Here is a 27,268-nt window from a genome sequence, read left to right on the forward strand (position 1 = left end):
TTCCTTGTCCCACTGTCCATCAGCTGGAACTTTCAAATCAGCAACATGCAAACCTACGTCAAAGATAGTTTGTAAACGATATGGAGCTCTAGGGTGCTTGTCAAATAACCACTTCTCTGTCCACACATAAGTATCCAGACCATTACCAATTGTCTTCATTAGCCCCTGTTTTAATAAGTTGTGGCCATGTAGAATGCTCCTCCATGCATAAGAAGGTCTTGATCCTGAACCACACTCCAAAAATTGATGATCAACGAAAATATCTGCTTTTGTAGAACCGAGACACCAAGGATTCCGGATTATTGAGGATTCTCCATGCCTGCTTAGCAAGCAATGCCTGATTAAAATCCCCTAAGTCTCTAAACCCCATACCACCATCAGCCTTGGACCTACACATTTTCGACCAAGCAACCCAAGCTATCTTCCTTTTCCCCTGGCAATTACTCCACCAAAACTCACACATCACACTCGTGATCTTGCGACACAAATGCTTGCTTAACCTAGAGCATGACATAGCATATACCGGTAAAGCCATGGCTATAGACTTCAATATTTCATATTTCATATTTCATATGAATCTACGAAATTAGTGTTTTTATTCCTTTTTTTTTTGGGCAAACAGTGTTTTGATTCCTATGAACGTAAAAAACAACACTAACCCAAAAATTCCTATGATCAACATATGATACAATAATATACCATTAAAAATCTCGGTTTACAAATTATACCATAAAGAATGTCGGATCCTTACAAGCTTGAAAATTACCAAACAGCAGACATATATATTGTCAGTTGATGATAGTAGGACGACGCTCGCTTCGGACCTGTACTTTTATTCTATGAAATATTTATTTTACTTGTGAGTTAGTAAAATAATATATATATGTTTTTTTTTTGTTTAAGGGTTTAAATAATACTCCGTAAATATGTTTATAATCTAACTCAAGAAATGACGGAAGCACTCATGTTTATAGACTATATCGACATCAAACTATGCAACATATATACATGGAGATCACATAAGTTCAGTTATTTTAGCCAAAACTAGAAAACACAAATAATTAGAATCGTAAAATTTGAAGTCTAATAAAACTGTTTATTATACAGTCAATTGAGTAATGAGGTTTACATAGATCTCCATGTCCAGTCGTCATTGCATTTCTTCCGAGGAGACCAAATTAAAAGTAAAAACTACAGATCGGTAAAAGTTTTCTCAGAAAATATATAGTACTACATATTTTAATTTCTTATCGTCGCCTGTCTACAGAAAACAGGATAAGAAAAAATGTACCATAAATAATAACCTCTGCGAAAAAAGAAAGAGAAAAAGAATTGATAAAGAAAAAGGAGAAAACAAAAAGAATTGCATGCCTAAGTGAGTGAATTATTTGAAAATGAAATAAAGTGGACCTGTTTTTTTTTCTTCTTCCTCTCTTAACTTTGAAGCATGCCGGTGATGAAAAAGAAGTTTATAATCATATGGACCATATATCATAATATATATATATATATATATATATTATTCCATTTAAGATAAATTATCTCATGCCAATTCAAGATTCTAAAAACGTATATATATTCTCTTGAGCAACTACAATTCCCATATCACTAAGAGTCTACGATATATATAGACACTAATTTTTATGTTAGATAAGATAATCGCCGACCATTATACCTTATTCCATGCCCCTTATTGATCATAAAATTATAATATCAGGGCATTACATCCACTCGTTACATTTGACGGAAATTTTCAATTGGTCTCAAGGATATGTCTTCCACTCGAAATCATCAGTTGTCTTATTCCCTTTAAATTTAACACCCAAAAAAAAAAAGAATTCACTAGTCTCAGTATATCTCTGAGGAAATGTTATTTATATATTTGATCGCATCATAAGTTTTGATATTTTAATGCGCATCCTCACTTTGATACATATAAATGTTAGTGTTTGTCGTATATACCTTAGAGAACTAAAGGAAGATAGATATATGGGTCAATGAATTAATACTACACAACAAAGAACAAGTGCAATAATAACCTTTTTTTGAAGTATCAGAATATAAATTTCAACCCATATGGCCATATCTATAAGCAGAGATGTGGTGTAAGTATTTAGTAGAATCTTGGTTGAAAAGATATATAGATATATAAATGAATAAACTCTGTAATGGCAAATCTTTGAATTTTCTTGACAAGTGTGTGCCCATCTATATATATCGAAACACATGATTTATAAAAGATCAAAAGGACCACCCAAAAGGAAAATAAGTTATGTTTTCAAAACCAATAATTTTAAAATGGAAGGTTATAATGGCCCCCACAAATTGGAGAAGAGAGAGTACTGAGAGAGAGAGAGAGTTATTGAAAAAGAAAGAGAGAGAGGGATGACTGATAATGGAAGATAGGGATCAGTGCTTGACTGCAATTCAGTTGCTGTCTTAACTGCTCCTCTTCTTTCCCTTTCCTTCTCTGACCCTCCAATCCCAATACTCACCATCAGACACTTCTCTTTTTCTTTACGTATTCATTATTATTTATTTCACTTTCGTGGTATTATATATGACCAAGAACTTAAGGTTCAAAGTAGGCTCGACTCATATATATCATGTGTCAAGATTATCAACCATATATAGATTGTTCAGTAGAATAAAGTCATACAAGGACGTTCGTATAGCTAGTAATAAGTAGTAACCATTTATGTAAGGAAAGTTTTATTTGGAAAATAACAAAGGTTATGATAGACATTAATTCTTATTTTAATTTACTATGAATGAAAAAAAATACATAGAACTTAATTCGAAACAAAGTTAGGAGGTATGATTTAGGAATTAATATTAAGTATAGAAAGAAAAACGTAAAGCACAAATTCTTTTTTACATGCATCTCTGCATTCCTTTGACCTAAATATAACCCATCTCCCTCACAGTACTCTCACACACGTGAAATGTGAATGTACGTATGAAGATAAATCCGTCACATTTATTAGCTCTCTTATTGAAATCAGTCGTGTGTCGACTAAAGGCTACCAGCGATTAATTTGAATTTTGGTCGTTTCGAACTTCATCAAAAGTCAGCAAATACGGAGATGTGGAAAACGCTAGCTAACTCAACTAATTAATTTGGCTTACACAAAAAAAAAATGCCTTATTTATTCTAATCTATATAGACATGCTCACTTCTTTTATTTTTGGTAACCGTCACTTTCTTAATAAGTAATTCAGTGTACATATGGATGCATATGATATATGTACATGGTTGTAGATTTATAGGTGTGACGCATATATACACACGAGGCTAGGGTTTGGCATGCATTATCTATTGCCGCGCATCTAGGCATTGTGAACAGCAACCTATATCTGTACTTCTAATGTTCTATCTATATATAGATGTTATACTTATATAGTTCATATGAATACATTCGCAATCTGCCCGTACAATCATATATATATACGTAGTTCTACTAAAGAGAATTATTGTGGACATAAAATTATTTGAAACTTATTGGCGTTTTTCTGACACATTATTACAAGCAACGAACCCTTCTGTTTCTTTCATTTGAATTGTGCACCAAATGGCTTTCTTTAATTATTGATATAAATATATTAATTAAACTTCATAGTTATGATTATATTTAAGTACTGAATATTTATTAGTGATTGCAAACTGATAATTGAGTCATACGATAATATTTTGACAACATTTGGACAAAATGTTTCGCTAATACAAGTATAGTACTATAAATATATGTTAAGTATATCAAATTATAAGATGAGGAAGGCGCCAAATCGATCATACAACTGTGGCAATAGAGAATTAGCGGATTCCAAAGCAATGGCGCGACAAACATGCTGCATACATTTGCATCAATCATGTCCCATATGACAACTAACATGTCTCACAGCTGACGGTAGCTAGGCGCGGGGGCTGATATATTTTGAAACGAATCACATTGTTTGCATTGCATATGGATTAGTGTTTAACTATAATTTATTGAAACCAATTTAACTGCAAACCTAGGTCCATTGAAATCCATATATATATGATATTCAAGCTATATATATGTACCTATCTCCATTGATTAAGAAGATTGATTTACTAATCTAAATTTTACACATGAAGATCGATTAAAGTACAAGACAGCTTTTATGAGATACCTACATATATTGTACAATTCATTAATATAATCTATTCGAATAACTATATAAAGTGCTGTATATCAATATTCATAAATGAATACAAAAATACATTCAAAAATAATACATCCAATTTCAAAAACAAGCAATCTAAATAAACATATATCAAAACTCAAAAATATATAAATATAACAATCATCCTCGCATTATGAATGTCTCTTGTTCCAATCCACATTGGAGATTATTAAAATGTCTATACATACACGAGGAAGATATATAAACCAACCCAACAATACGCATATGTATAAAAATATAAGAATGCGTATACATATAACATATTTATGTATATATAGTGTAGCTAGGATATAGAAAACCTTTCATGAATCGGAATCATTATCGCTACTATGACGATCCGTATCATGATTCGAGCTCATCAAATGATGAAATGGTATAATCAAACTCGTATTACCCGTCATCATCTGTTGCTGCGTCGCTGTATTTGAATTCGAGCTAAAGAGCTGAAGATGACCAGCTCCATCTACGACTTGATGATGATGAGAAGCTCCGAGAAACGAAGGGTATGTCGGAAATAGAGAGCTCATAGCCGGAGGAGTAGGACCGAAAAAAAGCTGAGATCCGTCTCCCGGAGCAGACGAGGAAGGAGGAGGCAAGTTGAGATTATTGTTGTTATTAGCAGCAACATTAGATATTGCGACAGTAACGTTATTACCGGATTGTTCTAACGATTGTTGAAGATGTCCGAGGTTGTAATAAGAAGAAGTGTTGTTGTAAGGATTGGTCAGTGGGAAATGCTGATGATTGAACCCTTGGTGATCTTGATTACTATTCTCGTCGTGTTTGATCCATTTCCCTTTATCTAGATCGAAACTTTCTCTATGGGTCGTAGTAGTATCCGTTATTCTTGATCTTGTTCTTGAAGAACCACCAAGATCCCAGTTTTCCAAGAACCCAAGATTGCTTCCTGGAAACGTTGTTGATGAAGTTGACGATGGCGATTCTCCGAACCCGGAGTTACCAAACATGAGATTTGGATACATTTGGTTAAAACCATGTGGGAATTGTAGAGGAGGGAGCTTGTCGACGTCATCTTTTGCTTCTTCGAGTAACCAATCTATGACTTTGCTTGGCTGACTCAACCCTAATCGATCTTGAAGGTCGTAGAGTTGAATCGCTGTAGGTACTGACAACCTTATCCTCCGGTCTCGAAGACCACGGACTGTACATACTTTGCTGTGTCTGTCTTTGCCACCGAATGTTCTCGATACTCGAACGATTCTTGGATTTCTAAAAGCTGAGGTCCATTGCCTTGAAGATGATACTGTACTCGGCTGTTGCTGTTGCAACATGTGGTTTAAGTTTACTTGATGATTTTGATTACTATCTCCTTCTTGCTTTGCATGAATCTCCTCTTCGTCGCATTCTCTTGATCTCATCCCTCTTTTTAATTCAACTCAATAAGATCTTCTTCACTCAATTAATTAAGCTGGTGTGAAGAACAGATCTGAAAAAAAGAGAAAGGACGAAATTGTCCAATTTAATAGAAAAAAAAATCAAGAAGAGAATAATTAGTTGTTGTTAGCTTCTTATGGAACGGAATTGAGGTGGAGTGATGAAATTGTTGCTTTTAAAAAAATGTTTTGGAGGAAAATTCACATGAATAACAAGTTAAAGCAAAATAAATATGATTGAACTCTTTCTTGACTTAGCATCTAATTAAGAAAAGAAAGCTCGATCGTAAGAATTTGAAATTCAAACATGTTAAAGATTATCTATATGTTCTTACATCGGTATTGAAGACTGGTAAGCTTGAAGTCCTAGTTCAAGATCTAGCTTCACAGAGAAGAAGGGAAGAAGAATGGAGAGAATAAGAAAGAGATAAGGAGGCAGAGGAATGTGAAGTATTTCTTTTTCTTTTTTTGGAAACTCGAATTATATATGTATTATAATGATTGGGGAAGTTAAATAACAAATGAATTAAATATTCTTTTAAATTGTATTCCAATCCCTAGGGTTTTTTTTTTTTTTTGGTATGAAAGGAATTTGTGCAGAAGAACAAAAAGAGGTGCAATTTATGTAGTGTATTTGATACTGTGATGGAAATGGGCATGTTTTGTTTACACTCACATAAATCAATCTTTTTTTATAAAATACTTTACAATAGTTGACAAATGAAACAACCTTTACAAATTTTTTTAATACTTTGTAGTATTCAAGTTTTGGTTCCCTTTAATTTCATGGGCTTTAGACATTTATTTTTCTTAACTTTTTATATAATTTATTTAATATTAATTTATCAAATTTGAATACTAAAATATCTTAGCTTATTAATTAGAGAGAGAAAATATATTAGTGTACTAACAAGTAAAAAAAAATTATATATTTTTATTAATTTGTGTGAAAATAATAAAATGACTTGAGTAGTTCTACAACAAGAGCTTTAAATAGAGGTTGTACTGTAAACCATAAAAAGAATTTGAAGATTTTTATAATTGTTCAAAATTTTCAAAATAATAAGATAATAATGGAAGGACCAATTTATAATTTGTGACATTTTCTTGCAATTTATTTGACTGTTAAAGAAACTGTTGAATATTAACGAAGCAACTTGTTGAAACCCTAATTTGAGTGATAATGAAATCTAGACTGGTTAAAATCAAACTGTTGGGGAGTATTGCTTTTATTTCTAATTAATTACTTGTGCGTTATGTTTTATATATGTAGTTTTTTTTCCTTTAATAACAACATTATATGTCTAAATATAATAGATTGACAGCTAGAGGAAGTAAGGGTCTGTCTCTGAGATAGAGAATGGACCAACGAGTATAGGTTTTTCTTTAAAGCATCTAATGCTTAAATACTCACAAAGAGATTTGTGGACCACTTTCTCTTGTAAGTGTCTTTGCCACTGAGATTTTTGCTCACAAATCACACCATTTTCTTTCCTCTTCGTATCCAACTTGTTCACTAGTACAAAGTCTTCTATAATTGACCGCTCCTTTAAGCCACTGGTTGTTCCGACGAATATTGTGAATTCATATATGATTTCAAATTCAAAACGATCCGGTTAATCCAGATTCGTTGCAACAATAAATATATAATATATTAATAATCTTGAGATGATATTCATTGTAACAAAATTTGCGATATGAATATGAAAATAAAACTTGTATAGTTTAGTAGAAAACAAAACCATTGAAAATGTTCTCCACTAACGTTAACATATCATATAATTTTTAGCGAGCAGATAAATTTTGGTCATTGTTCATAATTGTATGTAAGAATATTCTAAGAAATACTACATTTTAGTTATGTTTTTAAAATGTCACAAATCATTTTAAGAAAGTGCTTAGAATCCTTTATAAGAAGGCAAGCATCTTTTTGGATATACAGTACCACAAATCATTTTATTGTTTTTTGGTAATGTGATAGACTTGTACGTACCAACTTTTGTATAGATTGTCAGTGGAATATTGGTCTAAATTTAGATATGTCGCAAAAAAAAAAAAAATGCAATATATGTGTTCATAAAACTTATGGTGAAAACCTATGGTGAAATTTGTCGCAACAAAATTTCCGTCGGAACAACAACTTGCTTGCCAAACCTACCCGTCGTCTAAAGCAGCTAGCCCACTATAAAACCTCCTTTATTAGTTATTGCCGATGAAATTACTTGGTTGTTAACGCTTGTGAAAGCCAAAACGTAATCTTTTTAAATTGGTGAACGTAAATTTTTCTTTATGAATTAACGTAAGATTATTAGAATTAATTATTTTCACAATTCATCTAATTTATTACTTTAGCTACAAATTTTACGAAACGCCCCTACGTTATGTGGTTGACGGGATTTTACTATTTATATATTTTTTTAAACTATTTATATGATCCATAAAGTAAAGGAAATTTATATCATAATGTTTTTTTCTTTGATCACCAAAGAAATTTTTGTCATATTGCATCGAATTATGTGTATATGATTTTATAAGTTCCGTAACATAATTTGTATTATCTTTTTTTTTTTTTTTTTTCTAATGAAGGGTTCGCAAACTTTAATTTTAATATTTTGTACTTTGTACCATTAATTGTAATAGTTCGTACCAGGCGTCTTCATAAAAGTTTTTCCTGTATTTAATTATACACTAATTTAATTCCTAAGAATCGGAACTTCTTCTCCTACCTCAACTTAATGTTCTAAGTTGACAAATTTAACAAAGAAACCGGATCCGATATATATACGTATGGTTATCAAAAGTCTCTGGACTGCACAAACGAAGAATGATGATTGATGATGACGGGACTTGAGCTTCTGGGCTTAATTTCCCCTACTTTTCGAGCATACATATAGGATCTTGTGATCCTTATACAGACAATACCATATACGCTACAGTTGCATCTTTGGCTCTTTGCATATCTATATATTAATGTTGTGTGCCTATATATATTAATATATACATATAGATTTTCGACACTTCTGACTTTAGGCTGAGTTATCCAAAGCTCTGCCAAATTTTTTTAAATTTCAGCCTGTTCAATTATTAAATTCTCCATGTGCTTCGTTTTTGAATTACCTGGTTTGTTTTTCATTGCCATATCATATCTCAAAACTAAATATAGTTAGGCACTAGAAACCCTAACTCACTCTATATGTGTATATATATATATATATATATATATATTAGTTACGCCCTATATTTACATGCCTGCCTATACTTTTCTTCAACATATAGGAATTTCTCTTACTGTTTAATTAAGTGTATAAATAAACTCATTTCATGTTTTGTAGATTGGACAGTTTTGTCTTTTGACGTGGGAATACCTATCTTGCATCCAAAATTCACATGTTATTGCCTTTAAATCTTTAACCATCAAGACATTTTAGGTCAATAATAGCATATTTACTTTCAAACTTATATAAATTCATTATACTATTACGTACTCAAAAGAATTAGCATACTCCCCTCCTCCTAAACTTTTTTCTTCTTGTTCTGTCAAGTTACTGAATTATGATCTAATATGAAATACTGACAGAGTCTCACATTTCAACCCAATAATACTGACAGAGTCTTTGTATATATTAATGTTACGAAAATGGAAATTTTGTAATTTTCCACAAAAAGAAGGGAAAAAAAACAAATGTTGGACAAGTTGGTCTTAAGCTATCGCCATCAGACCGTGTAGAGTGTCACAAATCGGACTAAAAACCCAGAATTCTAACAAAAATTGGGAAAAATATCCAAATTTGCATACTTGCGTTATTATGTGATATCAACGAATCATAACATCCACATCTCTCTTCTATTACTATACTATACTAGAAGAGAGAATCAAAACAAAAGAATGAAAAATTGAAAACGGTGTCGTCCTTCATTATCAAACAGTACAGTACACGATAGCCTAAGAACCTCTTCTTCTTTGTCTTTTGGTACTGAGCCGTCGTTTTCGGGTCTGAACGTCAGTAAATGCAGAAGGCTCATGCTGAGACAGACAAGGACATGTCCTTGCAAGAGACAACACCAAAAGGAGTAAAACCCACCAAAAAGTAAACTTATTTAACAACATAAATACGTACCCCCATATATATATTCATGCTGATGCTGACATTATGACAGACATACATACATAGATAACTGCTTCTCCTTTTTGTATTATTGATGCAGTAAAGGTATCTTCAGAGTTTGCTGCACTCAAACTACTCGTTTCTCTCTGTGTTTTTTAGTTTTCTACTATTATCAATAGCAAATCAACTATCTCTTCATATTTGGAAAAAAAATATATAAAAAATCACGGGTTCGTATAAGACAAAATACACAAGGTCTTATATGCTAAGACAAGTATTGGCTTTTATATATGGATAAAAAATGGATATGGTACTTATAAGGTGTAGAACGAATTGATTATTTTTGTTGAATTTCGTTTTTAATATCCGTTTGGATTCCTCTGTTGTCGGTAAGCCAAATAGGCTCGAGGGATTGAGAGGAGACAAAGCGGAAGATATGAACCTGCCAAAAGGAAAGAGATAATGCAGTAAGAAAGTTACTGTGATGGAGTACTGAAGTAGTGCCTTTAATGTCTGGGGGGAGCAATAAGCGTAGGAGACAATTGTAATATTAATTATTGCAGATAAATGCTTTTCGAGCTTGGATCTAGATAAAGATAAAGCAATCCCATGACTCAAAACTGTACCTCCCATAGTCCCATGCATTGAACTTTGTATATAACATTTATGCACTAGTATCAGAAAAAAAAAAACATTTATACAGAAAATGTGAGTTCATAAAATCCTCTTTAATGGATTAATTCTGGGTTACTCCAGTTTGATTAAAGGCCATCGGTTATATTTCATCTCCTTAATCAAATCACATATGGCCGATACCCAATACTTTCTAATTAGAAACTAGAGATTAAAAAAACGAAACTGCCAATTAAATACCTAATAAAAGTCTGAAAACGTTTCAAAACAGCAACTAATACCAATGTTCATTTCTTCCCGTATAAATAACTAAGGATGTTAGTATTCTTCATCATTTAGAAACATAATCGAGAAAAGAATCATTTGTACCACTGTATTTGAAACTTCCTATTTTCTTCATCATGGCTAAAAACGTGATTTTTCTTGTAGTGGTTATATGCATTGTGGTTTCGGTAAATGCTCAAATACTACTACCACACTATCGTTTCCCATTTCCATTTCCAATCCTACCAAATCCTGGTATGCCAAGATTACCTGATATAACAAAATGTTGGTCAATATTGAGGGACATTCTTGGATGCATTGCTGAAATTTCTCAATCCATAATCACTAGAAAGTTTGATAACATAGGTCCAGCTTGTTGTAAGGCATTTTTGGAAATCAAAGCCAATTGCATCCCGAAAGTTCCGGCTAATCCGTTTTTTCCTCCTATGTTGAAGGAACAATGCTCAAGAATTGCTGGAGCAGTTTCTCCTACCACAAATTAGATTTCTTAAGTAGTTATATGTTAAATCATTGTTGTTTTAATTTTAGTTGAAAAATAAAGTTGATTTTATGATATTGTATGCAATGATATTTTTTTTTGAGAAGGTGCAATGATATATTTAGTCACTTTTCAAGACTACAAAATCATATTCTAATATGTAGCAAGTCACACCTCATTAACTAAGTTGCATGAAAGTTTTTTTGAAAGTAAACAAGAATCAAAACCATAAAGCGCAATTTCAAAGAAAAAAAAGTAAATGAAAATACTCAAGAGTCACAGTGTGGTCTCTTGTCATATTGTCTATAGAGAAACAGAAAACTAGAAAGAAAATCTAAAGTTGATATAGTTCCAAGTGTACTAGACCTAGAACCAGATATGGCTTTATGATTGTTCACAGTTCAGCTTCAGATTCTCATGATACTAGCTAATGCTAATCCTCACATATACTGACTAAAATTTTGAAATATACCGATAATTGAAGGGAGTAAAAAAATTTGCTTTATTTTTTTCGCTAATGTCGCTTGTTTCACGCTCAACTGGAGACTCTGCTTAAATTTATAAAATGGCTACACAAGTTCTAATATCACAGTTCCGTTTCATTCCATATAATAAAGCAAATATCTTATTGTTGTTCGTCAATCAATAATTAATTAGTATACAATGAACGGCTGAATTAAATCTAATATCAACTAATTAAAATCCAAAAACGTTTCTTAAACGTTATTGATACGGTAGCTTTTATTGCTTTCCATATAACTAAACAACAATTGTACTAGTCGTACATCAATCAAAACCAACCTTAATAAAGAAACATATTTGTGAAGGGCTTTCTTTCCCAGTGTGCAATATCTCATTATGTCTATCAAAAATGTGTTTTTTCTTCTGGCAGCCATATGTGTTGTGGTCTCGGTAAACGCTCAACTACCGCAGTTTCCGGCTTTTCCTTTTTCTTTTCCATTTCAACCAATTCTGGGTGTGCCAAGGTTACATGATATAACAAAATGTTGGTCAGTGGTGATGGATATTCCTGGATGTGTTACAGAGGTTTCCCAATCCATATTTACAGGAAAGTTTGGTAACTTAGGTCCTGCTTGTTGCAAAGCATTTTTGGATGTCGAAGCCAATTGCATACCAAAAATTCCATTCAATCCATATTTACAGGAAAGTTTGGTAACTTAGCTCCTCCTACCACAAAATAGAGTTTAAATTATAATATAGAGATATGTCTTTTTATTTTTCAAAAAATTTAAATAACTTTAGCTAACTCAACATGTTATACCCCCAAAAAAAAATACGAGATATAATAACAGCATTTCAGAAGTCTTTTTTTTCCATTCCGGTGATTAGTCGTTCTTCAGTTGTCATCAGTAGCACCTCCCATTTCAAGTCAACCATATCTCATCAAACATCGAGTTATGAATTTAATCTTGCAATGGCTCAGAATTTGGAATTGTTTTCATTAATCTTTTAGGATATGTCGTAAGTTACGAAATATGTGAACGGTTTATAAACTGTATCCTGCAACCCAAACACATTCGCAAGATAACACTGCATATAAATTTTATTTTAGCAAGTTTCTGAAAATGAACAAGAAAGACCAAAAACTTTTCTAAAAACAGAAACAAGACAGAACTAGAATAAGAAGCCCAAAAGTTTAAAGTCTTCGTGGGCCGAACCAAACCGAACTAAACTAAACTAAACTAAACTAAAACTAAAGTCCGTACTTTTGATCCTCCTCTCACTCCTTTTTTTTACTTTCTCTCTCTTTCTCCGTCTGTCGCTGTCTCGCTCGTCCTCTCCTCTGTTTCGTAGCATCTGCAGCAGATCTCTCTTTGTCCTTCTCCCCCTCCCCCCCCCTCAGATCACTGTAAGTACACAACTACACTAATTTCCTCATTCGATCTGTTTCTCTTTCTCGATATGCTCCGATCTTAATCTCTTATTGGGTTTTCTTTCTATATCGAGCTTGATCTGACTCGTTCTTTAAATTATATACTTTTTTTTCTCCTCGATTCACTTTTGTCATAAAACATCATCTGTTTTCTTTAATTACTGCTGCTTCGTCTCTGAATTCGTGTTGTTCTTGTTAATAACTGTTGTGATCTTTATTAATATTAGGGTTTTTGTTTGTGTTTGAGCTTTAATTTCATCTTGAACAGTGATATCATTATACTTTCTAATTAGATCGTTGACTTTTGATTCTGAGTTCTACGAAATCGAATCAGCCTTTTAGGTTTATTGATCAAAACGATTTAGTTCAGAGAAGATTGTCTCCAAAAATTACTAAAAAAAACACTTGATTTAATCGTTAATGTTCATCTTTTAAGTTATGTAAAATTTGATTCTCACTGTGTGTATATATATATTATTGAGTGTAGATGGCACAGCAGGAAGCTAACCCTTCCCCTGGTGCTGAGGTTGTTGGTCGTGCCTTTGTGGAGCAATACTATCATATTCTTCACCAATCCCCTGGTTTAGTCCATCGGTTTTATCAGGATTCGAGCTTGCTAACCCGACCTGATGTTAATGGTGTTGTGACTACTGTCACAACTATGCAAGTGAGATTATTAATAATTCAATTACTATATAACATTTCCCATATTGCTCTCTTCTCTAATATGGTTACATATTAATATGGTTCCACTTTGGATTTCAGGCGATCAATGATAAGATTCTTTCATTGAAATATGAAGACTACACGGCCGAGATAGAAACTGCGGATGCTCAGGAGTCTCATGAGAGGGGTGTTATCGTCCTGGTTACAGGACGCTTGACTGGAAATGATAATGTGAGGAAGAAGTTTAGTCAAACTTTTTTCTTGGCTCCACAGGACAAGGGATACTTTGTCTTGAATGACGTGTTTCGATTCCTCGAGGAGAAAGAGGTAACCACACAAGCCCGTTCTGTCGCCATCAATGGAACCACCAGGGATGTTCAGGCTCCTGTGGAACCAGGTACGATCAAAGATCAATGTTTTTATGTTTTCTTGACTACATATAGCACTCTGTTATTTAGGTCAGGATATTAACATTACCGTACTTCTTGTCAGAACGTGTTAACGTTAGTCACGAGGCCGAGGTAGAACCTGAGCCAGTTGCTTCCATTGAGGAGGAAGATCTTGACAATGTCGCGGAGGTGTATGATCCTTCTGATAAAGATGAAGGAGTTGTTGTTGACGTTGAGCCTATCGAACCTCCAACTCAATTAAGCCATAATGAAGTTTTATCAGTGCCTCAAGGAGATGCTCCTAAGCATTCTTATGCTTCAATCGTGAGTCACAACCGCCTACTAACTAACTGTTTCTTTCTATTTCTTTTTTGTTGTTTCCTTAAGATTTTTTATCGTTTTTAGTAAACCTTACGAAGTCTTTATGTGTTTCAACAGCTCAAACTGATGAAAAGTGGTCCAGCACCAACACACGTTGCTCGGAACAAGCCAAGAGCAGCTCCAGTCAGTACCAACCAGAAGCAGACCGCTCGTTCTGCTGAGCATGTAGCAGCACCCGAGGCTTCAGTTCTTGAGAATGTTCAAAATAGTAGCCATGTTGATGTGGATGGTCCGTAAATTCTTTTTCTGCATGTGGGCTGTTTGAGTATGTGTGATTCCCTTGGTTATTGATTTTGGTCTCTACTTATTACAGATGATGGTCATTCGATTTATGTCCGAAATTTACCTTTTGACTCCACACCAACACAACTTGAAGAGGTGTTCAAAAAATTTGGTGCAATCAAGGTTGAGGGGATTCAAGTCAGAAGCAATAAGGTTTGATATATAAATTCTACATTCTCTTCCTAAACACCTCGCCTTTTTGGTTCCTTACACGTTTTTGTGACTCTCAGCAGCAAGGTTTCTGTTTTGGTTTTGTGGAATTTGAAACAGCTAGCGGAAAGCAGAGTGCGCTTGATGTAAGCACCCATAGCCTTGATTTTTATCTCTCCTTTTACCACGTTTAATCCTAAGTCTTTCCTAGCTCGTATGTTATGGTTCATTTCAAAAAGTCTTGACTCTTTGTGTTGGTTAATGTAGGCCTCACCGGTTACAATTGGGGATCGTCAAGCTGTTGTAGAGGAGAAGAAAACAAACAGTCGAGGTATGAAACATGAGAGACCTCATTAAGAAAAAAAACTGGTTTTATGAAAGCTTTTATTGTGTATTTAAAAGATGTTTTATTTTGCAGGAGGAGGCAACAATGGAGGTAGTAGGGGAAGATACTTTTCCGGGAGAGGAAGCTTCAGAAACGAAAGTTTCAAAGGAGGACGTGGTGGTGGAGGCAGAGGAGGAGGTTATGGACGAGGAGGGGGTGAGTTTTCCGGCAGACCAAAGAGCTCAAACCCACGAAATGGAGGAGAAGGTTATCAAAGGGTTCCTCAAAACGGAGGGGGTGGAAGAGGAGGACGTGGAGAAGGAGGTCGTGGTGCGCCTCGAGGTGGTGCTTCATCTTGACTTCGCTATTAATGGTTCCCCCATCTACAAGAGAGTAGTTTTAATTTTTTGTTTTGCATCTTTTCTTGCCTACTACTTGAGTTGAGTTTATGTGGTAAGTCCTTTTTGGCTTCTTTTTTTCTTTTCTTAATCGGGTTTAGTTTTTCATTATTCTTGCATTTTTTTCCCTCGTTTTTGTTTTTCATCCTTAAATCTTTCTTTGGGTATTGTACCTCTTCATAAACATTCAATTTCATAAGAAATCCATTATAAAGTTGTGTTCTTAGTTTTTTGTTCTCAAAGTTAGAGCAGACGAAGTGAACAAGACCGGCTTATCTGATTCATAAATTGCATCGGGCAACTGGAACACGTAAAATCGGAAACCAATTAAACCAGACTTCTGCTGATAATATTTTAAATAAAGCGCTGCAGAGCAACAAGAACAGACACCAGAGCTTTTAAAACCTCTTTTAATATTGATAGCATAAATTCAGTCTTTAAGAAACAAAGCAAAAAAGAAAAGAAAATACAAATTACGAGTACAAAAATTGATTAAATTTCCCAAGTTCATATGCAAAACTTGAATTCAAAACTTAGGTGAGTGGAGTTGCCGGTAAACAATAGAAACAGAGCCATTTTATCGTTTGAACTTCTTAGAAGATTTCTTGTCTTTGCCATCACCTCTGTCCTTGTTACCTCCCAAGAACCTCTCACTCTCTTCATCATCTTCTCCCCTTCTCTTCTTCCTACCTCCTGATTCTTTCATATTCTATAACATAAATTGCCACACACAAAACACACATATTTCAGTTATTAATTGCAGTTATAAGCAAAAAACATCTAAACCTTCTTACATGTAGTAGAAAAAGTGAAGAGTAAATATACCATTGCGGATAACTTTTTCGCTTCTTGGACTCTCTCCAACAATGATAAGACTTCGTCTTCCTCAGCAGGATATTCTGGTAGTTTTTTGCCTGAGCGTCCAAGCATAAAGTCAAACGTCTGTATCCCATGAGAAAACAAAACAATAAAAAGCTCTCGCAGGTTTATTTACTTACCAATGAGTTTTTCTATTTGTATATACCATTCGAGCTCATACTGGTTTACAAGTGATATCCCGACACCAGAACGTCCAGCACGAGCGGTTCTTCCTACTCTGTGGATGTAATCCTATAAACCAAATTTGGAAGATCAATGTGTATTCTCAAGATCATGGATACATGAGAAACAAGAAAGAAAATATCCTATTCATCTGAATGAGAAAAGGGCTAACCTTTGAATTTGTGGGAATGTCATAGTTGATTACCACATCAACTGATGGGATATCGAGCCCTCTACTAGCCACATCGGTACAAACCAAGATATTACATTCCGCTGCTTTAAACTTAGTCAAAGCTCCCAGTCTCTTCGACTGTGAATATTTCGAAAAGAATGAGAAAATCTTGAGAGAAAAAGTCGAGAAATGTTTAGAAATAGGAGTGCATCATTTACCTGAGTCATTTGACCACTGATAGGAATGGCTCTAAAACCAAGGCTCCGAAGCACCAAAGCCAGAAAACGAGTACCATCACATGTTCGGGTGAAAATCATTGATGTTGAATCAGGCATTTCACTCAGAATATATACAAGATAGCAATCCTGTTACAGTGGATATATAAGCTAATTATAGTTAAAAGAAAATAAAAACCTCTTATGTGTTTGCTATTATCTATTTACTACGCTTTGTTATGTAGTTAAGGTACCTTGTATTTAGCAGCAACAAACCGATACTGTTGCTTAAGAGTATCGACTGTGGAGTATTTGGAGGCAGCTTCAATCTGGAAGAAAGCAAAGAACATATACAACTGTTATACCTCAAAGTCTCAAACTATGATAGCTGTGACAAAAGAAATCAAGTCATCTCATGTTTTCATACCTTCACAGGATTCCTCAAACATGCCCTTTGAAGTTTTCGAACCTAGAAGGACAAAACAAATTCAGTGACCTTAATAAATTGTTCCTTTAAATCTTCCACTCCAAAAGATTATAGAGAGACAGTTTGAACGATCAAAAACGCAACACTGTCCTACCTTTTTAGTCATAGTCGCTGAAAAAAGAAATGTTTTACGTTCACGAGGGATCTCTTCCAAAATCTGGTTAAGAGATTTCTCAAAATCTTCATTCAGCAGCCTATCTGCTTCATCAAGAACCTGTTGAACAATGTGAAGTAAATACCAAAATGATACGATCTAGGAACAGACTAAACCAAAACGTAAAAGACCACCAAAGATAAGCATTAAGTATACCAGATATTTCAATGATTTCAGAGAAAAGCCTTTTGTGTCAGACATATGATCCCAAAGACGACCAGGTGTTGCAACCTAGAAACAACAAACCATAGTTAGCTCCTACGTTCACTTATGATAACTGCAGTGACTCAAACAAATGACCATAAGATTAGAACAGAAAAACGTACAATAACATGAGGCCGTTTCCCAAGAGCAATAGTTTGTTGCATCCTGTCTATACCTCCAACAAGCTGAAAAAATCAGGAAACCTATTCAGTTTTAAACCACTGTTATAACAGGAATATTTGAAATATGGTAAACATAGTTAAAAGCATGAGCTTACCACAGCACACCTAAGACTTATATCAGCTCCTAGAGCTTCAAACTGCTCAGCAATCTGGATTGCAAGCTCTCTGGAGAGAAGGAACACAGAGGAATCAAATCCAATACGAAATAGCAAACAAAGTAAACGCTTGAAGAAACTAGGGAAGCAAATCATACCGAGTTGGAGATAAAACACAAGCGAAGAAGGCAGGATCAGGTCTACGTCCTTTCTTAGGCTCAGAATCATAAACATACTCGAGAAGTGCTTGCAATATAGGAATCGCAAAGGCTCCAGTTTTACCAGAACCAGTTTGCGCAAGTCCAATAACATCTTTCCCTGAACGGAGACATTAAAACATCAGATTCCAATTAGTTGCAATGATATAAACCCTAATTAATCAAAAAGTTTTAAGCTTTTCAATCTCGGAATGACATAAACACAGAACTAGCCTCAAAATCGTACGGAAACATCAATGAGAATCATCACAAAGTATTAAACAAACAAAAGAGTGTAACAGCACAAAAGGCGTTACCTTCAAGAGCATAAGGAAGGGCTTCGGCTTGAATTTTGGAAGGGTTCTTCCATCCCAATCTCTCACAAGCTTTCACAAGCTCCTCACGCACACCAAGTTCTGCAAACGTCTTCACCACTTCGTTCTCTTCCTCCATTTTCAATACCCACCGACAAATTCACTATCTCCTGGACCTCAAAGACTGTAAGTGTATCAAACGGCGTTAAGAAAAATCGCGTCTATAAGACTTCCGGCGAGACTCAGGGCTTTAGATAAATCGAGCTGCGTTTAGGGTACCAAATCAGAAGGGACTCTAGTGAACGAATGAGACAACACAAAAAAAAAAAAAAAAGAGAGAGAGAGCGAGTTTTGTCTATCAAGGGTTTTAGTTATAGCCTGATTGGGCCAAGTATGGGCCTTGTTTATATAACTTTGGTCTCAACAAAAGCCCATCTAATTGGTCAATAAATTTTCTGATTTGAAAGGTGTTTTAACTTTAGGTTAACAATATGTAGAAGAGTAACTGCAGAATAATTTTATGTTTTTTTTTTTTTTTTGAAAAAGGCTTAAGAATAATTTTATGTTACAAGCAAAGTTTTAAGACCGTTTATGTAAAAAGATGTGAAAACTTAAAACAACAACTGAGATGCTTTGTTGTTGGTTTTGTTGGAGATGTCTTGGAGCAACAATCTTGTTTCAGCAGCAAAATCAACAGGAGCTACTCCTTTCACAGTTACCCTCTGCCTCTTCTCTCCGTTATACTCATTCTGCGTGACACTAACTCGGAAGGCATGACATGACCAGGTTGCTTCTTTGAGTTTTGTCTGATATTCATTCACTTCACCTTCCTGAAAACAAATCAGATTTGAATCAAACATGATGACATGCGGAATGCTTGCTTATATAGCTCTAACTTTTATATGGTTTTGTTTCCTTACCTCTGATCTTAGTTTGTTGAGCTCATCAGCTGAACATCCAAGAATCTTCTCTGCTTCATCGTTGAATGAGGAAATCCAAGTTTCTCCAGATGAGTCGGTGACTTTCACAGCCATTATGTACCTACCAACAACCAAAGTTGACACATTTTAAGATGCCTCAGAGGTGAAGTTTAAATTTCTACCCAAGTTTTCATCTATGAATCTGAGTATCTTACCTTAAGCTGCATTCTTCATATTTTTTCTGGCATCCTTCACACCAGTAACCAGAGTCAAGTGCTTCCGTCACTTTCTTGTTACAAGTCTTACAAGCTTGGTACCACATTGTCTGGTCTGGTTTGATGAAGCTTATGTACGCCCTTGTGCTGAGAAATACAGGCTGCAACAGAAATTCAAGTTTAATAATAAGTTGATAACTCTATAATTAAGCACCTTTGGTCCAAACTTAAATTTCAGTGTTCAGTACCTTTTCTTCGCCTAAAGATGGGTTGCTTGTGATGTGAGAAAGAAGGACTCGGTCAGTATACATAGACCGAGATCCATTCTTGGATAATGGGCTCATCCCTGATCCAATGGAAGACATGGATACTTCTTTGCCTTCAGAATCGAACCTGCAGATGTCAAAGAGACCGATAATTAAATAAAGGCAGACTAGTTTCACCTTTTTATTATTTAATGAGCTGACTCAATCCAAAAGGCATACCAAGATTTCAACTTTTTAGCTTCGGGTGATTCTGGGTTTATAACCACATTGCTTCTGCTGATGGTGGACAACGAAACACCTGGGGAGATTGGATTCTATCAGCAATAGGTTCAAACAGAGTGTGAATTCAACATACTGTTCAATGATCAAATCCAACATTACCTTGAAAATCTCCAACTTTGAGAGACTTGATTGCAATCACAGGTGACTTATCAGCCATGTCTAGTAGTTCTTGACCTATGCCAGTTGCAAGGTCGTTCCACAGGGACACCACGACAGTTTTCTTTGACTCATCAGCCAAGGTTATATCCCTCTTAGGAATCATCTCATTGTCAGTTCTCCTTCTAATACTCATGGTAGGAGATACACTTTGAACAACTCCGATAAGATCTAGAAATAGCAAAACATGCAAGTTTTATTATCAGAACCAATGTATAATTTACACCAGAAAGAAAGAAGAATGTTCAATGAAAAAACAGCTCTTACCAATAAGCTCCTTCTGATTGACATACATCCCCAACTCTTCAATGGGAATAAAGTTGAATTTTGTCTCAGGGATGAACATTTCTTCGCTACTAGCTTCCTCAACCTCTGAATTATCATTGAGTGTCATCTCATAATCATTCTGAATAGTCTTGAACTGCTTGTTAGCAAGTTTAAGTGTTCCCCTTGATATATAATAGACCTTTCCTAATTGGAATCTGTCATAGAACTTCCTTGCAGCATCATTAAACATTGTTGCTTGAATTTGTGTTCCCTATATATCAACAGTAAAAAATGAGTAAACGGCATGAAAGATGTATACCAAGTTTGAAATGTAATAGTAAATTGGGTGGGCGGAGCTGTTCTTACTTCTTCATCTGTAAGTTCAACGTTGAAGACACATCCTTCTCCTCTAGCGTTTTTGTAGTTTCTCATGACTCCCTTGTTTGTAACTCTGACTTTGATGGTCCAGTTTCCTTGATAGGGATTCAAGGACACAAGTGGATGAACCCTTCTAGTCATAGACATTCTTGCAGCTGGTGCAGCACTGCAAAAACCCAAACAAGTTTAAGCAAACACTCATACATACAAGATTAAAACAAAAAAAAACAAAAAAGAAAGAGAAGTTGCTTACTTTCCCCTTTGTTCAGTCATGATCTGAGAAGCTGATTTGGATACAAACTCCTGCTTCGGTTTCAAAGTGATACCAGTAGAAACATCCATTTTAACATCACTCACAGGAGAATGCTCTAGTTTCTGCCTCTTGGGCTCAGTAGTAGCTTCCTCCTCTTCTTGGCTCTTACTCTCCAAGTTAATCTCAGAATCAAGCACAGAACCAACAGCCTCACATTTTGTCACAAGGAAATATCTGACACAGAGACAATAGAGAAACACACATATGTATATTAGTAACTATTGATTTCAAAACAACAAAGTGATGCTCTAATCAAGGTAAAGAAGAAGAAGTCTTATTACTTAGTTGATTTGCTTGAAATGTCGTTAACAGTGAAATCGATGAGACGAATGAGACACAGATTTTGAATCTTGCCAGATATAATCTCAGGTGTCAGTGAAGCTGTAAACATTGCTTTCACTTTCGTCTTTCCGTCATTTGCACCAAATCTGTCTCAAACCCAGAATCAAAACGAACACAATCAGACCCAATTCGACCAAAACCCTAATACTATATCAGATCCGTAACTAAAACCCCAAAATTAGTGATTACAGTAAATAAAAAACGAATCTTTACAAAAACACAGATCTCTTAACTCAATTTTAGAGCTATAAACACTGATCTAAGACTCTAGAGCCGGAACAAGCGAAATAAAAAGGGAAATTAAATCTAACCCACATAAATGAAACTTACGTATATCTATTGCCGATAGGTTTAAGATCCACAACTTGAACAACGATCTCAGGGCGATCAGAGGAAGAATCAAAGGAAGGGTTCGACAAAACGGATGAAATAGCATCTGGGGTCACTGAAGCTGTCTGCATTTTTTTTTCTCTCTCTCTCGACTGAAACGTTAAGATTAATTTCGACTTAAAATCAAAACTGGTGGGTAAACGAAAAGGCGTGAGTTTTTTTCGTGTGGTGAGTGAGTGAGGGACTCAAAAGAGAGGTGGAAGGGTTTTAGTAAAAGGGGAGAGAGTGTTTTGAGCGGGAGCTATTCAATTCCAACCCCGCGGCTTTCTCTTTTTTTTTTTGGCAAAAAACTTCTACCGCTTCTTTTTCCAGTATATGTTTCCCTTTTTTTGTTAATGGGCCGCATTTTTCCTTTTTAGTGTTTTATTGTTAATGGGCTTTTCTTAAATAGTTTAGAGAAAGCGAATGTGTTACAAAGCCTCCCCTAATACAGGCAACCCTACGAGAGCAAAACAGTTTCATCCAAGATCTCTCTGCTTTGCTAGCTTTACTGCGAGATTCTTGCTTGATTCGATCAACGTGTCTGAGCTTTGATTCAAGCTTTGGCTTTAAGTGGGTTTTGGAGGTATGTGAGCGTCAAATCTTCGAGTTTTAATTCTAGGTTTAGGTTTCTCTTAGTGGGTTGAATATACAATTTGTAAATCCAACCACTTTGGTTTTGTTTTCCTACAGAGATACTGTCATCGCGATGGTTAATGACTTGGAATTAGCGATAAAGAATGCGGATGATCTTAAACGTGTGGATCAAGAAAATAAAGACCCTTTGTTAGCTCAGGATGAGACCAAACTTGATCTTGATAAAGAATCCACAACCACAACTCATACCTATCGGTTAAACTCCAAGGGTTTGGTGAGTGAAGAGCTTATTAAGGATGATACGGTGCTGGTCGTTGGTTTAGGTTGGTCCCTCTGTGACTCGCACGATAACACGAAACTGGAGATTAATAAAGCTCTGAGAAAGCAAAAGCTAGCACACCCAGAAGCTGCGGAACTGGCTGCCATCATTCACGGTTTTGAATCGGCCTTTGAACTTGGTGTGAAAAATATCCAATTCTTCTGTCACGACTCCAATATCTTGGCCTACGTAAGTTTCTCTATTCTTCTTTTACCCTGAATCCTATATCCTCCTGTACATGTGTTTGTTATTCACGCCTCTCATGTTTTTTTTTTACCAGGTTACTCGTAAAGCTACACCGAAAGAGTCCATTGTAGCAAAACTTTTGGAGCAAGTGTTTCGTCTTCAGACAAGATTCACGTCTTGTCAGGCACTTGCTGCTGTAAGCAGAGACGACATCAATTCTGTCATTATGCTAGCAAAATATGCTATAGCTTCACAAACTAGATGGTGTGAAGGCGACACCGAGTATGAGAGTTGTCCAGTTTGCTACGCTTACGTTTCACCTAATGATAAGTTTGAGGTGCGCGGCTGCTTCCACCGCATCTTCGTTACGTGCATGAGGAAGCCCTTCTCATCAGAACAACTTCTACGAGGGAACACAGCAATCTGTCCTTACCCGGATTGCGAGAATGATCTTGTGCCAGAGGATTGTAGAGGTTTTGCTGATGCTAATGCTATTACGCTTATGATCCAACGCAAGAAGGAGAAGGCAATCCCGATTAAAGATAGAGTCTATTGTCCCAACCCTTCTTGTTCCTTTCTGATGTCGGACCTTGACCTCGTACGCAATAATAATCCTCAGCAGTCAGAAGCACGGAAGTGCATGGAGTGCGGCTTGTCTTTCTGTAAAAAATGCCATGTTCCATGGCACTACAAGAAGACATGCGATGAGTTCAAGATGTCGGAGTCTTACCTGAAATCTGACGCGGCGCTTTTGGAGTCTTTTGTGAAGATACAAGGATGGAAAAAGTGTTCCTAGTGTCAGAGCATCGTTCAACATGGTGGCGGATGCAAACAGATGACTTGCCGGTATTTGACATTTGTTATTGAGCCTGACTTTATATTATCTATTCAAATTGGACTTTAATTAACTGTATTTTGTTCTTGGCAGAAATTGCAAACACGAGTTCTGTTACACATGTGGTGCTGCGTGTAGAAAGAAGAAACTGACATGTAAATGCTCGCGTTCAGGGAAATAAACTTCCAAGGTTTGACTATAAAGATCATTCCAAATAGTTTCTTTATATAACTTATAAGAAAAAAATGACTTGTTTTGGTGATGTTGAAGATATTAGTGATATGCTACTGTGTGTCTGAGAGCTCACTGTGAATTTTGTGTGAATACACTTGTTTAGAGGAATTGAAAACATAACAGTGTGAGCTTATGTAGTCTCTAGACGCCAAATGCAAAACTGAACAAGTTTGTGATGCATATTCAGGAACCTTGTGATGAATGCTCGAATGCATCTCATGGATGTCAGACTCACTCGAAAGAAGCTCATCAGTCTAGCCCTGTTTCTGTTCCGGAGATGCAGACTGAAACAAGAACTCTGGAAAAAGTTTGAATTGAATTAGTTTATGGTTTGCTTACTACTTCTTGATTATTAGGGTCTTCTTAGTTGATTACATTGATTCGCTGTTGCTAACATCACGAAAGTAGTTAGAAGAGACTACCATCGTTTAAGAACAATATCTGTTACGAAAAGTTATGAATACGAAATTACAGATATAAAAATTGAAGATTATCGTTACACATTTAAGTCTAGAAAAGCCAGGATTAACAAATCATTTAAAAAAATTGAAAATAAGATTTAGATTTAAAAATCTAGTACAAATTTTATCAAAATGTTAACATATTCAACCTAGTGGTAACTGCTAATCCGATTGAATTTTAACCATTAAACCAATGTGAAAATACTTTACCACCACCAACAAAAATACTTGACCAACTTAGAGGATTTTTTTTTTAGCAAACGAATATATCAAATATGATTTGTATCGTACGTATCACCTCATCAGAGTGTCCTCTTGCAGTGGCGGAGGTAGGGTGTAACTGTGTGGGTCAGTTGACCCTGGTGAATTTTTAAAATTAGTTGAAATTTTAGAAAAAAAATCAAACTGACCTCTATAAAATAGCATAATTGATCCTTATAAAATTTTTAGATAACATAATTGACCTTAATAAATTTTTTTTTTGACCCTGATGTGCTGATTTTGTGGCAATGGTATATATCTTGGAGATCGTCTACCACGTAAGATTATAAAATACAGTATTATATACGCATAGTTTAACTTAGGTACGGTAGTCGTAACATTTGTTAAAATACTTAAATTTGAGATTTTCAATTTGTAAGCGTGACTGTAAAAGCTCGATGTAACATACATGTCATCGACATCGAAATCTTTTGATATGGAGTAAATGAGGTTTTGTAGTTAAACGTACGTACTATACGTGATGCATCCTAATCACAAAACATCACTGTCCCAAAGTGTATTAGTAGCTGTTTCCACGTCTGATGGAGTTTTAAAAGTTCCCATGTTAAATTGATAAACCACATATCACACGTTACAATGAATAAATAACTAAGTAACTAGAAAAAGTGTTTCCAACAATTATCATTTATGAGGCACATTTGTAGTTGGAACGAAACATGTATTTTGAAACTTCTTTGGATGCTGTTTTTTAGAGCTGGTTCTTTTTGGGTGGCCTGGATAAAAAGTAGATATCTTTCTACATCTTTTTATGGGCACTCAATAAAAATAATGCTTCTTACTCTTGGAACTTCAGAAAAATACTTAAGCTTCGTTCCAAAGCTCTTAAATTTCTCAGCATCTATATTGGAAATGGTGATTCTACTTTCTTTTGGTGGGATCCATGGACTCCTTTTGGATCTCTCTACCATTTTTTTGGTTCAGATGGGCCTAGTCACTTAGGGATCCCTTTGTTTTCAACTGTCGCTGAATTGAGAAATGAGAATGGATGATCTCTTCCTAGTGCCAGATCAGAGAGACAAGTTCTTCTCCACGCTTTTATCTCTACCATTACTATGTCATCAGCAAGTGATATTCCAGTATGGGCAATAAACGGTATAAAACAATCTTTCTCTTCTAAAGTTGTGTGGAATGTTGTTAGGTTTTCGAATCAAGTAAAATCTTGGGCCCCTCTTGTGTGGCACAAAGCTGTCATTCCAAAGCATGCTATAAACTCATGGCTATTTATACTGAATCGCAACCCAACTCTTGATCGTTTGTCTACTTGGGGAGTAGATATTGAGTTAGATTGTCTTCTTTGTGGTTTGGCACCTGAATCTCGAAATCACCTTTTTTTCAAATGTGTCTTTTCCGCTGAAGTGTGGAGTTTGATAACACAAAGACTTAAGATATCATCTCCTCCTCTTCTTTGGGACCAGATCCTCCTTTGGATGCCAATAGTTTCAGCATCAAAGCATACAAAACTTGCTCTCCTTCAAGGTTGGCAGGGTACAATCTATGAACTGTGGAGAGAGAGAAATCGGCGATTCCATGAAGGTCTTTCGGTCTCTCCAGTTTTAGTAGCAACAAGCATCATCTCCACCATGAATAACAAATGTAGTTCTATGTTGCAATTGGGTTTGAAGCGAGTGATCTCTCTTCTTCAATGTTGGTTGTATTAAGTTTCTTGACAAGCTTTCGGCTCTGCTTTTTCTTTCCTTTCTTCGGTCCTTGTTTGTTTTCAATCGTTCATCGTTCTAGCTGTTGCTAGTCCTCGTTCTTTTTTCTTTGCTTGTATTAGTTATATTATGTAAACTTATTTTTTTATATATTTATGAAAAATCTTTTAACAAAAAAAAAAAAAAAAAACAATTACCATTTACATATGTTATTTTCAACAAATACTATTATTCATAGTTTCTAAATCAACCCAAGTCCATATTAAATATTAATATGTTTTTAATATATTGGTATTGCATGCGTGAGCCAAACATTCTAATTTAATTTATACAGTATGAAGAGAAAAATTAAACCAAAATGTTGTCACCTATGAGCTGTTGTCAACTACTCATTTTGAGCCGTCCATTATTAAATCAGACGGTTCAGATCAATACATGTACCCGCCATTCTCACGAGCTAGTCAAACCTCTAGTATTGACTGTATTACTAATCAACCCTTATTATAGCAATTTCTTATTGTACCCCCTAGTTTCCTAAAA

The 27,268-nt window shown here is 35.2% G+C and overlaps 5 protein-coding genes across 6 annotated transcripts; 2 read left to right on the top strand and 3 right to left on the bottom strand.

The window, feature by feature from the left end:
* LOC104726685 (transcription factor TCP5) lies at positions 4,318 to 6,078 on the bottom strand. The gene is made up of 2 exons (XM_010445610.2): positions 5,939 to 6,078; positions 4,318 to 5,656 (listed from the first exon to the last, which is right to left on the bottom strand). Exon 2 carries the CDS (start codon positions 5,586 to 5,588, stop codon positions 4,512 to 4,514), a length of 1,077 nt encoding a protein of 358 aa, XP_010443912.1. The 5' UTR covers positions 5,589 to 5,656; positions 5,939 to 6,078; the 3' UTR covers positions 4,318 to 4,511.
* LOC104726686 (ras GTPase-activating protein-binding protein 2) lies at positions 12,842 to 15,816 on the top strand. 2 transcript variants are annotated; one of them, XM_010445612.2, is made up of 9 exons: positions 12,842 to 12,975; positions 13,487 to 13,666; positions 13,765 to 14,062; positions 14,158 to 14,378; positions 14,493 to 14,664; positions 14,749 to 14,870; positions 14,948 to 15,013; positions 15,135 to 15,198; positions 15,286 to 15,816. In XM_010445612.2, exons 2-9 carry the CDS (start codon positions 13,487 to 13,489, stop codon positions 15,549 to 15,551), a joined length of 1,389 nt encoding a protein of 462 aa, XP_010443914.1. In that variant the 5' UTR covers positions 12,842 to 12,975; the 3' UTR covers positions 15,552 to 15,816. The 2 variants fall into 2 exon arrangements, with proteins under 2 accessions (XP_010443914.1, XP_019088749.1); XM_019233204.1 differs by having other exon boundaries at positions 14,951 to 15,013.
* On the bottom strand, positions 15,984 to 18,973 carry LOC104726687 (DEAD-box ATP-dependent RNA helicase 10). The gene is made up of 13 exons (XM_010445613.1): positions 18,655 to 18,973; positions 18,299 to 18,458; positions 18,141 to 18,210; positions 17,986 to 18,048; positions 17,816 to 17,890; positions 17,600 to 17,719; positions 17,446 to 17,487; positions 17,273 to 17,347; positions 17,022 to 17,168; positions 16,804 to 16,941; positions 16,589 to 16,700; positions 16,416 to 16,504; positions 15,984 to 16,299 (listed from the first exon to the last, which is right to left on the bottom strand). Exons 1-13 carry the CDS (start codon positions 18,788 to 18,790, stop codon positions 16,168 to 16,170), a joined length of 1,359 nt encoding a protein of 452 aa, XP_010443915.1. The 5' UTR covers positions 18,791 to 18,973; the 3' UTR covers positions 15,984 to 16,167.
* On the bottom strand, positions 19,172 to 22,376 carry LOC104726688 (replication protein A 70 kDa DNA-binding subunit D). The gene is made up of 11 exons (XM_010445614.2): positions 22,121 to 22,376; positions 21,730 to 21,876; positions 21,389 to 21,622; positions 21,124 to 21,301; positions 20,758 to 21,028; positions 20,434 to 20,661; positions 20,272 to 20,350; positions 20,035 to 20,179; positions 19,787 to 19,947; positions 19,572 to 19,692; positions 19,172 to 19,481 (listed from the first exon to the last, which is right to left on the bottom strand). Exons 1-11 carry the CDS (start codon positions 22,249 to 22,251, stop codon positions 19,263 to 19,265), a joined length of 1,914 nt encoding a protein of 637 aa, XP_010443916.1. The 5' UTR covers positions 22,252 to 22,376; the 3' UTR covers positions 19,172 to 19,262.
* On the top strand, positions 22,627 to 24,812 carry LOC104726689. The gene is made up of 5 exons (XM_019232379.1): positions 22,627 to 22,745; positions 22,853 to 23,264; positions 23,356 to 24,107; positions 24,190 to 24,286; positions 24,518 to 24,812. The coding sequence occupies exons 2-3, from the start codon at positions 22,869 to 22,871 to the stop codon at positions 24,055 to 24,057; spliced, it is 1,098 nt and encodes a 365-aa protein (XP_019087924.1). The 5' UTR covers positions 22,627 to 22,745; positions 22,853 to 22,868; the 3' UTR covers positions 24,058 to 24,107; positions 24,190 to 24,286; positions 24,518 to 24,812.

This window comes from Camelina sativa, chromosome 11, assembly GCF_000633955.1.
Source record: "Camelina sativa cultivar DH55 chromosome 11, Cs, whole genome shotgun sequence".
Taxonomy (NCBI): Eukaryota; Viridiplantae; Streptophyta; class Magnoliopsida; order Brassicales; family Brassicaceae; genus Camelina; species Camelina sativa.

Bases quoted from the DNA above. Each gene is read 5' to 3' on its own strand.
- LOC104726685 (XM_010445610.2), bottom strand. From the start codon at position 5,588: ATGAGATCAAGAGAATGCGACGAAGAGGAGATTCATGCAAAGCAAGAA.
- LOC104726686 (XM_010445612.2), top strand. From the start codon at position 13,487: ATGGCACAGCAGGAAGCTAACCCTTCCCCTGGTGCTGAGGTTGTTGGT. The intron at 14,063-14,157 runs GTACGATCAAAG...ACTTCTTGTCAG, and splicing joins TCAGGCTCCTGTGGAACCAG to AACGTGTTAACGTTAGTCAC. The intron at 15,199-15,285 runs GTATGAAACATG...TTTATTTTGCAG, and splicing joins GAAGAAAACAAACAGTCGAG to GAGGAGGCAACAATGGAGGT.
- LOC104726687 (XM_010445613.1), bottom strand. From the start codon at position 18,790: ATGGAGGAAGAGAACGAAGTGGTGAAGACGTTTGCAGAACTTGGTGTG. The intron at 17,891-17,985 runs GTACGTTTTTCT...TGTTGTTTCTAG, and splicing joins GGAAACGGCCTCATGTTATT to GTTGCAACACCTGGTCGTCT. The intron at 17,348-17,445 runs GTATGAAAACAT...GCTTTCTTCCAG, and splicing joins GTTTGAGGAATCCTGTGAAG to ATTGAAGCTGCCTCCAAATA.
- LOC104726688 (XM_010445614.2), bottom strand. From the start codon at position 22,251: ATGCAGACAGCTTCAGTGACCCCAGATGCTATTTCATCCGTTTTGTCG. The intron at 21,623-21,729 runs GTAATAAGACTT...TCTCTGTGTCAG, and splicing joins ATTTCAAGCAAATCAACTAA to ATATTTCCTTGTGACAAAAT. The intron at 19,482-19,571 runs GTAAGGAAACAA...ATTTGTTTTCAG, and splicing joins TCAACAAACTAAGATCAGAG to GAAGGTGAAGTGAATGAATA.
- LOC104726689 (XM_019232379.1), top strand. From the start codon at position 22,869: ATGGTTAATGACTTGGAATTAGCGATAAAGAATGCGGATGATCTTAAA. The intron at 23,265-23,355 runs GTAAGTTTCTCT...TTTTTTTACCAG, and splicing joins ACTCCAATATCTTGGCCTAC to GTTACTCGTAAAGCTACACC.